This window comes from Peromyscus eremicus, chromosome 7 (genome assembly GCF_949786415.1).
Source record: "Peromyscus eremicus chromosome 7, PerEre_H2_v1, whole genome shotgun sequence".
Classification (NCBI taxonomy): Eukaryota; Metazoa; Chordata; class Mammalia; order Rodentia; family Cricetidae; genus Peromyscus; species Peromyscus eremicus.
The window spans coordinates 103,504,010-103,514,583 of record NC_081422.1 but is presented as its reverse complement, the minus strand read 5'-3'; the positions used below and the strand labels follow the sequence as shown (position 1 = coordinate 103,514,583).

At 45.1% G+C, this 10,574-nt stretch overlaps 1 protein-coding gene across 2 annotated transcripts in view; it reads right to left on the bottom strand.

The window, feature by feature from the left end:
• The window catches only part of Nme6 (NME/NM23 nucleoside diphosphate kinase 6), a 9,571-nt gene extending 1,921 nt beyond the window's left edge, over positions 1 to 7,650 (bottom strand). Inside the window, exons 1-3 of one of the 2 annotated variants that reach the window (XM_059268723.1) lie at positions 7,526 to 7,650; positions 4,266 to 4,362; positions 482 to 589 (exon numbers count right to left, since the gene is read on the bottom strand). In XM_059268723.1, the coding sequence (XP_059124706.1) occupies positions 482 to 589; positions 4,266 to 4,355 (198 nt within the window). In that variant the 5' untranslated portion in view covers positions 4,356 to 4,362; positions 7,526 to 7,650. The remainder of the gene's footprint in view (positions 1 to 481; positions 590 to 4,265; positions 4,363 to 7,525) is intronic. The other variant, XM_059268722.1, reaches the window with a different exon arrangement.
• Positions 7,651 to 10,574: the final 2,924 nt, after the last annotated feature.

The window sequence follows — 10,574 nt, the reverse complement described above, 5'->3', positions numbered from 1 at the left end:
GATATTACCAAAACATAATAATTAAATTTCTGATTGGGACTATACAGGAAATCTCTCCTAGGAGAAGAAAATACTGATTATCCTGAGAAGTCTGTGCAGAAACAAACACAAGAAGACATAGGGTCTGGGGAGATGGCCTGGCCAGCAAAGGGCCTGCAGTACAAGATGAGGGCCTGGGTTTCATTTCCAGAAAACACATACAAATGGCAGGCACGGTGGCACACATTTACAAACCCAGTGCTGGAGAGTTTGAGGCGGGTGGATGCTTGGGGCTCAGTGACCAGCCAGCTTAGTCTACTTGTTTGAGTTCTAGGCCAGTGATGGGACCCTGATGGGGGGTGGGGAAGAGATGGTGCCTGGGACTGACACCTAAGGTTGTCCTCTTGCCTCTACCTGCACACATGCACACACGCGCGCACGCGCACGCGCACACACACACACACGCGCGCGCGGGGTTGGGGCGCTGTAATGCAGACCCAGCCTCACCTTCATGCTCTCGGTAAAACCTCCGGCAGTCTTCTCTTTTCCATTGCAGCTCTCTCATCCGTACAATGAGGAACTTGTTGCTCAGAATCTGCTGATGAACAGCCTGGAAAACAAACATCACGGAGATATGATTATCTAAAGGGATCACTTAAAGTGTCTGTCCTGTGGATGGGTGCTATGGTCTAGATATTAAGTACCACCCCCCCCACCCCCCCGAAGCTCATGTGTGAAGACAGCTGATGGCCATGGAAACTTCAGAAGGTGGGCCTTCCTGAAGAAAGTATCACTAGGAGTGTGCTCTTGAAGGGGAACCGGAACTCAGCCTGTCCACTCTTCACATCCCAGGCCATGCTGTGAGAACTCACCACAATGTTCTCCCTCAGCATAGGCTCAAGGAGACAGGACCAGGCGCTACAGACTACAATCTGTGAACCTCTGAGGCAAAAAGCATCTTCTCTTCTTTTAAGTATGGCCCAGTGGCAGAAAGCTGATTAACACGGTGGGTCAAGACCTCAGATATACTGCCAGAGTATGAACCTGGGGTACATGGGGACAAGAAGTAATGTCCCTAGGCCCCACCACCTGGAACACCATACAAGTCTTTTTAATGGCCCTGTCCTCAGTTTCTCTCATTCATTCTAAACCATCACATTTGATTAAAAACTCAACTTATTTACATGGTATGCTTTGGTCAGAGAGTTCTGGGTGGTTTCTACTATGGGACACGGTGTATGCCCTTTAGTCTAGCACTCAAGGCTACACTTCCCTTGCCCTCTACCACTTCTCTGGTTGCACCGTCCAGGCAGCCATCCCTGCTTCAGCATCTCCAGTCTGATCTCCTCCTGGCATTAATCACTGCTTGCTTATCCTCGGAGGCCTGGGTCCTCATACCATTCTAGAGTGCTGTGCACTTCCTGCCGGCCTCTGTGCTACACACTCTAAGAAGCCTCCTGAGTTATCAACCTTATAGTAGGCAGAGTCTCAAATGATCCCTTCCTTTTGTCTGCCTTCTTCCCTTTTTTTGAGACAGGATTTCTTGTGTTTCTCTGTGTAGCCCTGCCTGTCCTGGAACTCACTCTGTAGACCAGGCTGGCCTCAAACTCAGAGATCCATCTGCCTCTGTCTCCCCAGGGCTGGGATGAAATGCATGCACCACCACTGCCTGGCCTGTCTGCCTTGTTTTTATTAGAAGCAATTCCAGGCTGGGCGGTGGTGGCACACGCCTTTCATCCCAGCACTCGGGAGGCAGAGGCAGGCGGATCTCTGTGAGTTCGAGGCCAGCATGGGCTACCAAGTGAGTCCCAGGAAAGGCGCAAAGCTACACAGAGAAACCCTGTCTCTGGGGAAAAAAAAAAAAAAAGAAGACGAAGAAGAAGAAGCATTTCCTAACTCCTAGAATTCACTGATATTTTGCCGTCATTCTGCCCTTGTCTTGTCTATTTCTATAGTCTCCTTCTTGTCAGTCTTGTTCACTCTACCATCCCAAATGGTAGTAATGATTTCCAGGTACTGCTCCTCAGCTCAGGTTTCCCACCCTTCCTCAGGCCTGTGAGTGTGACAAAACATGATTAAGTCACGGCACACAACAGAGGGAATTTTACAGATACATATTAGTTACTAATCAGTTGATTCTGCTTTAGCTAGAAGGGAGTTTCACCTGGTGGGACTAAATAGTCACCTAAGGGGCCAGCAAGATGGTTCAGTGGGTAAAGGCACTTGCTGTTAAGCCTGAGGACCCAAATTCAACCTCCAGGATCCACACCGTGGAAGGCAAGAACCAACTTCCGTGAAGTTGTCCTCTGACCTCCACACTCATCATGGCACACACACATGCTATCTCTCTCTCATACACACATATAACAACCAAACAAACCTAAATCAAAGTCACACAAGCCCTGTAAAAGCAGTTTTCTCTGGCCAGGGGCTGAAAGCTAGAGAGGTCAGAAAAACATGAAGGATTAACTACACCACTGCATGTGTGAGGAGTGTGGGTTATCTCAGAAACTGAGTCCTTCCTGCCTGAAGGGCAGTGAGCACAAAGGAACCACACTCTGCCAACAGCATTAGCAATCCTGGAGGTGGGAAATCCCTAGACACTGTGTAAGGGCCCAGGCAGTCCACAGCTTGTCTTTGGTCTCAAGAGACTCTAAGCAGGAGATAACTCACGAAAACCTACTGACCTCTAAACTATGGAATTGGGAGACAAAAAACATGTACTCTTTTAGAAAAGTATTTTTATTATGAGTGTTTTGCCTGTATGTATTTCTGTGTAGTGTATATGTGCCTAGCGTCTGAGGAAGCCAGAAAAGGGTGTTGGATTCCTTGGAACTGGAGTTATAGATGGTTATGAGCCACCATGTAGGTGCTGGGAACCAAACCCAGGTCCTCTAGAAGAGCAACCAGTGCTCTTAAGTGCTGAGCCATCTCTCCAGTCTGAAATGAGTTGTTTTAAGCTATCAAATTAGCTTAAACTAGTATAATTTGTTTAAAAATACAGGCCGGGCATGGCAGTGCATCCCTTTAATCCCAACACTTGGGAGGCAGAGGCAGGTGGATCTCTGTGAGTTTGAGGCCAGCCTGGTCTATATAGTGAGTTCCAGGACACAGAGAAACTCTGTCTTGAAAAACAAAAACAAAATGTTATATATATATATATATATATATATATATATATATATATATATATATATTAGATAGACTAATATATATAATTTTATATATAATAAATATATATATTTATTTATATATTATTTATTCATATTTATTATTAGTTTATATAGATAAACTAATATATATATTAGATAAACTAATATAACACACACACAGAGACTAGAGTTTTCCTTTTTTTTTTTTTTAATTGGAGCTGGGCATGGTGGAATACATCTTTAATCCTAGCACTCTGGAGGCAGAGGCAGGTGGATCTCTGAGTTCTAGGTCAGCCTGGTCTACAGAGTGAATTTCAGGCCCGCTGTAGCTACACAATTGATGCAGGAAGATGGTTCAGTGGGTAAGAGCATTTGCTGTGCAGGCATGAGGACTTGAATTCAAATCCCCAGAACTCATGTAAAACAAATAAGAATATAAAATAATGCAAAAAAAAAATGTTTCTTGTACTTTATATATGTCCTAACTCTCTAAGAGTATAGTCTTCTTAGGGTCAGTCCATCTCTTAGCTCTTCTTTTCTTTCTTTCTTTCTTTTTTTGTTTCGTTTTTGAGACAGGACTTCTCTGTGTAGCTCTGGCTGTCCTGGAACTCACAGAGCTCCACCTGTCTCTGCCTTGCCACCATACCCAGCTGGCTATTCTTTTCTTTTTTAAAAAATTTATTTATTTTTTATGTGCTTTGGTGTTTTGCTTGCATGTATGTCTGTGTGAGGGTGTCAGATCCCCTAGAACTGGAGTTACAGACAGCTGTGAACTGCCATATGGGTGCTGGGAATTGAACCCAGGTCCTCTGGAAGAGGAGCCAGTGCTCCTAACCACTGAGCCATCTCTTCAGTCTCCTCAGCTAGCTTTTCTTATTTATGTGTGTGTGTGTGTGTGTGTGTGTGTGTGTGTGTGTGTGTGTGTGTAGGTCAGATGACAACTTGCAAGAGTTGGCTCTCTCCTTCTACCATGTGAGATCCGTGGCTCACACTCAAGCCTTTATCTGCTGAACAATGAAGCTGATCCATCTACTTTTCAACCACAGCATCTAGCACATGACTGAGTTGTTAACTGTCACAATTGGTCCTGTGGCACCTGAAACAGGGCAGTGGAGGCATAGGGTTCATTCTTACCTCCAGAATCAGTGGGTGGGCAACTGCATCAGGCTTGATCAGGGCTAGTGTGAGCTGGAGAGCCTGAGGACTTCGCAAGATGGAGGTCATCTCACTCCTGCCATCAAAGAGCTGGATTAAGGACCACAGTGTTGCGTTCTCAGCCCCTTCTATCCTGGAGGCCATCTAGCCTTGCAAGTCAACCAAGGCCTTTACCCAAGACTCACAGATCGTTTGGTTGTTATACTATAAGGCTGTATATGATACCTATTCATTTGCCTATTTGCATGCATGAAATTGTAGAGGGGACACTCAGGTTACCCTGTGAGACATACAGTCTGGGTTATGCTGCAAGTACAAGTGCATCAGGGAGTTCTCCATTGAAGAGAAATGTAAGTTGATACTGCTACCTGATTTTTGCCAATACTTTCATATCTTCTAAACTCTTTTGTGTTTTTAATAAGGTTTATGATGTCTACTCTTAAACAGTCTAGCCTGAAGACTACAATGACTTAGCTGGGCAGTGGTGGCACATGCCTTTAATCCCAGCTCTCAGGAGGCAGAGGCAGGCAGATCTCTATGAGTTTAAAGTGATTCTGGTCTACAAAGTGAGTTCCAGGACAGCCAGAGCTGTTATACAGAGAAACCCTGTCTCAAAGAAAAAACAAAAATAAAATAAAATAAAATAAAAGACTACAATGTGCAGTAGAATATTATTTTAAGGTGTGTTACTTTTGTTTATGTTTAACTCTGCAAAGCTGTGTAACTGTGCTTGTCTAACATACCTGATGGTCTAATAAATAACTGGCCAATAGCAAGGCAGGAGAAAGGATAGGCGGGGCTGGCAGGCAGAGAGAATATGAAGAGGGAGAAATCTGGGAGGAAGAAGTAAAAACATCTAGCAGCCAGAGAAGGAGATGGACTCCAGGGGCCAGCCACCCATCTACACAACCAGCAAGCCACGGAGTAAGAGTAAGATTTATGGAAGTAAAAGAATGGGAAAAGCCCAGAGGAAAAAGGTAGACAGGATAATTTAAGTTAAGTAAAGCTAGCTAGAAACTAAGCCAAGCTAAGGCCGGACATTCATAATTAAGAATAAGTCTCCACGTATGAATTTATTTGGGAGCTGGATGGCAGGCTCCCGGAAAAGAGCAAAAACAAGCAACAATGACTGTTGTAAGGACCTATTCCCACAATGTTCTTCTATCTACACAGTAGGGTTGGAAGACTGACTGACAAAAAAATTAGGCTGCCAGTGGATAATAAAAAGGCTTCAGGGCCACACACCATCTCTTATCTAATATTATGGATTGTCTCCTCTGCCCAAATTACATCTGTTAACATGCTCAGCTGTCCTCAGTCGACAGACTTAGACAACTGCGAGGTCATGGCCTGGCTGAACCTCTTTGTATGTGAAGCAGCTTGAACAGTATGTGGCACAAAGAGGCTCAAGTCGATGTTACTGATCAAATGAACTGACAGCATAGCCTTATTTCTATTCACCCTTATATTCCCAGTGTTCAATATTTTGTAAGTGATTTCAATCAATAACTGTGGAAATAACATAACAGACAATATTTCTAGACTTGGTTAAGCATCAGAGGTCACTTCCAACTGTGAAATTCTACTTACATGTGAAAAACCATTTTTGTAGGAGGAAAGATGTCAGCTGGGAGCAAAGGCACATACCTGCAATTCTAGCATTTAGAGGCTGACTGCACAGCTGAACTACACAGCCAGACCCTAACCAAACCATACCAAACCAAGCATGGCCTCAAATATCATCTCTAACCTGTTAGCAAACACAGAGGTGTCTGGCCACACGAGCAGGGCAGAATCAGGTAATCTCATTCCTTTTAGCCTGCACATAGCTTATAGCTTAGCCAGTCATGGTGGTGCCAGGGGACGGCCGAAACAAACTACGCTAAGGTCTCTTCTACTCATGTCTTTTCTACAGCTGATTACCAGATGTTCCATTCAAACTATGTAGCCAAGCTCAATCTAAGCAGTACAGGATCAGCATACCCACTTCACCTAATAACATTCTAGATGATAACATGGCACTGTGGCCAAGTATACATGGGGATGTCCTTGAGCCCTCCAGTTCCCAACTCCCCACCTCCACACAAGTGCTAAAAGTCTTACCTATATACTATATCTCAAAGTCCATACAAATCTCTTCCTTTTAACTTCCTTTGGGACTTCTGTGACACCCTCCTCAATGGTGACTAGGCTTTTACTCTTGACACTCTCAAAATCTGTTCTACAGCAGCCACAGCAATACAAGCTAATTATACAGCCCCCTCCTCAGCCCTCTACAGTATTCTGACTTTTGAAGACCCAGACTTTAACCTGCTCTCGTCCCTGGGTCTTCTGGTCCCAGAAGACTTGAACTTCTTTGGCTTCATCTGGAGCCCCACAACCCTTAACTCTTTTGCTCCAGTTTCATAGGCTTTTTCAGTCCCATGCCTTTCTAGCCCGACAAGCTTTGTGTAAGGAAGTGTCTCCATCGCTCGTCTGCTTCCCTGTTATGTCCTCTTTGCCCATTTGCACCCAGCTCACTTCTCCAGTCAGACTTTCAGGGCTCAAATGCTTCTTTCAGCTACATCTTCTTCATTAAAGCCCAGCTTCATGAAAGCAGGGGTCTCTTTCATTCACCATCCTCACCTTATTCCTACACAGGGTCCCCAGTATGTATCTGGCTTTCCACAGTATTTAGCTGGATGAATCAGTGCATGAACTTGATCCAGCCATCCCAGGACCAAGCTGTTAAGAGTCTCCAAGGGAGGACAGGTGACCTATAGAGGGGGTGTGGTTCCTCTACAAACGCCCGTTGGTTAGGGCTGTCATGTAAAGAAAGGCAGGAGGATTTCTGTGAATTCGAAGCCAGCCTGGTCTACACAGCGAGTTCCAGGACAGACAGACAGGTTACACTGAGAAACCTTGTCTCCCCAAACCAAAGAAAATTAAAAAAAAAAAAAAAAAAAGAAAGTGGCTTGACTCAAAGGTCACCCTATCAGACAGTTAAAATTTTACCAGCTGCCCGCCACCTGAGGCCATTTCTTTTACTCCCACGATAGTCACGAACTTGCTGACCCATCCACACTACTTCGACCCCACTTCTGCGGCCACGCCCCCACCGAAGTCTTGACTCCGGAACCGCCTACTACCTCCACATTCCTGGCTTCAAACCTTACGATCTGGGCTTCTCTACACCGGGCCAAAGCCCACCCCAAACTCAGCTACCCCGGCTCCAATGCAGGGCTGGGTTCTGTGTTCACCTGATCCTCCCGGGAACGAGGTCCTCCCGGCAACGCTCTAGACCAGCAGGCACTGAGCTAGTTAGCCCGCGGGGCCCGTTGGGGTCCTTCAGGCACGTTGCCGGGCAGCCCTCCTAGGGTCCTACTGCCTAGCGGCCGGGAAGTTGCGCGTGTGTGTATGTGTCCGTGTCCTACTGTGTAGCGGCGGGCGCGTGTGCATGACTGAGATTGAGAGGGAACAGTAATCCGTTCAAAACTTGCTCATTTAACTTTAGGACTTGGGTGCTCCGACATCGCACTCCTGGAATGTTGGAAGGAGGGGCTGCAGTGCTGACAGCTTGTTTACACAAGATGTCTTCCCCAGAAAAGTCCCTTTCTTTCTTTCTTTTATTATTTATTTTTCGAGATAGTGTTTTTCTGTGTAGCCCGGCTGTCCTGGAACTCTCTTTGTAGACCAGTCTGGCCTCGAACTCACAGAGATTCACCTGCCTCTGCCTTTCGAGTGCTGGGATTAAAGGCGTGTGCCACCACCGCCTGGCCTATTTATTTAAAAAAAAAAAAAAAAAAAACTTAAAATTTTTTTAATGTTAACCCACATGCATGCCTGGTGCCCATGGAGCCCAGAGAGGGTGCTGAATCCGTTGGAACTGGAGTTAAAGATGATTTTGAGCTTACACTTGGGTGCTCAGGAAGAGCAGCCAATGCTCTTAACTACTGAGCTATCACTCCAGCATGAAATCCATCTATTTATTTTATATGTATGGTGTTTTGCCTGTATGTATGTCCGAGTAGCATGTGTGTGCCTGTTAGTAATAGAGGCCAGAAGATCATTCACCTGGGACTGGAGTTACAGGTGTTTGTGAGCCACCATGTGGGTGCTGGGTATCAAACCCAACTCCTCTGCACCATCTGTGAGTGTTAGTAAACACTGAACCTTCTCCAGTCTTGATAGTCTGTCTGGCTGATGAAGGCATGAGTCCATTTCTGTTTTCACAGGGTGAGATTAACCTTACCATAGTCAGACATTGCTTTAGTTTTACTTTCCACATGGACCAAGCCCAATTTTCCTATTGTTCATCCTCGTTAATGTACCTCTGGAGTATGAGACTTCTCTAGCTTTAAAATGATTGTCCTAACTCAGTTTTTCTTCAGCCTGTGTGGTTTCTACATGCACATAAAACATACACAGTGGAAGACTAGTTGCATAATTAGCGGTTGTTTCGACCATTCTCAACAACAAACCAGCATAATAAAAGTAAGGGCGTAGCCCGGCGGTAGTGGCGCACGCCTTTAACCCCAGTACCCAGGAGGGAGAGGCAAGCGGATCTCTGTGAATTTGAGGCCACCCTGGTCTACAGAGTGAGTTCCAGGACAGGCAGGAGTGATACACAGAGAAACCCTGACTGGTAGAGGGGGTGAGGGGAGTAGGTCAAATGTAATTTAAGAGGATAAAGTAGTTTATTCAGAACTGGTGTTAAGAACCAACAAAGAAGCTGGGTGGTGGTGGTGGCACACACCTTTAATCCCAGCACTGGAGGATTTGGGGGGCACAGAGGCAGGCAGATCTCTATGAATTCAAAGCCAGCCTGGTCCACATAGTGAATTTCAGGACAACCAGAGCTACATAGTGTGGTCCTATCTTGAAAAACAGAAACAAGTGTTGGAGAGATGGCTCATCGATTAAGAGCACTGGCTGCTCTTTCAGAGGACCCGGGTTCAATTCCCAGCCCCCATCTGGCAGCTCACAACTCTGGAACTCCAGTTCCAGGGGAACTGGCATTCTCAGACATACATGCAGGCAAAACACCAATGCATATAAAATAAAAATAAATAAAACAAAAACCAAAAAAGAACCGACAAAAAGGAATGGCAGGGGCGGGAGGAGGGAGTTGAGGGGGATCTGTGGTTGGTATGTTAAATGAATAGAAAATTCCTTAATTAAAAAAAAAATCCAGGCGGTGGTGGTGCACGCCTGTAATCCCAGCACTCGGGAGGCAGAGCCAGGCAGAGCTCTCCGAGTTTGAGGCCAGCCTGGTCTACAGAGTGAGATCCAGGAAAGGCGCCAAAGCTACACAGAGAAACCCTGTCTCGAAAAACCAAAAAAAAAAAAAAAAAAAAAGAAGGAATGGCAGGTAGGTGGAGGTCAAATTGTTAGGTCTATTGATAATCTAAGGAGCTGTTAGAGACTGTAGTTTAATGTGGGAACCAAATATGCCTGTCTTCTGACTCTGTTACTTCAATACTGAAACTTAGGAGCTTCACTTGAAACAACAGCAATAACAATAAGCATCTATATCATTACCAAAACATATAGAGCAAAACGATATCAGAGCATTATTTTGCACCTACATATTCAGGAAATTCTATGGTAGCTTTTCTTTTTTTTTAATTAAAAATATTAAATTTTTTAAAATTTATTTTACATACCTCCCGAGTGCTGGGATTAAAGGCATGCGCCACCACCGCCCGGCAATGTTTTGTTTTTTAATGAAATAGAAATATACTTCTCAGGCATATTGTTGTCGTTTTGTTGATTCTGTGTTGTAGTAGAATATTATTTTAAGGTGTGTTACTTTTGTTTATGTTGCATTTGTTTAACTCTGTGAAGCTGTGTTACTGTGCCAGTCTGACACACCTGATGGTCAAATAAAGAACTGGCCAATAACAAGGCAGGAGACAGGATAGGCGGGGTTGGTAGGCAGAGAGTATATATAGAAGGAGAACTCTGGGAAAAAAGAGCTAGCAGCCAGAGAAGGAGGAGGAGGAGGAGGAGGAGGAGGAGGACGAGGACGAGGACGACGACGACGACGACTCCGGGGGTCAGCCACCCAGCTACACAACCAGCAATGGTGTAAGGGTAATATTTACAGAAAAGAATGGGAAAAACCCAGAGGGAAAAGGTAGACGGGATAATTTTAGTTAAGGAAAGCTGGCGAGAAACTAAGCTAAGCTAAGGCCAGGCATTCATAATAAAGAATAAGCCTCTATGTGTGATCTATTTGGTAGCTGGGTGGCGGCCCCCAAAAAAGAGTAAAAACCCCCACCAACACTGTGCTGTTTGGGGAACCTT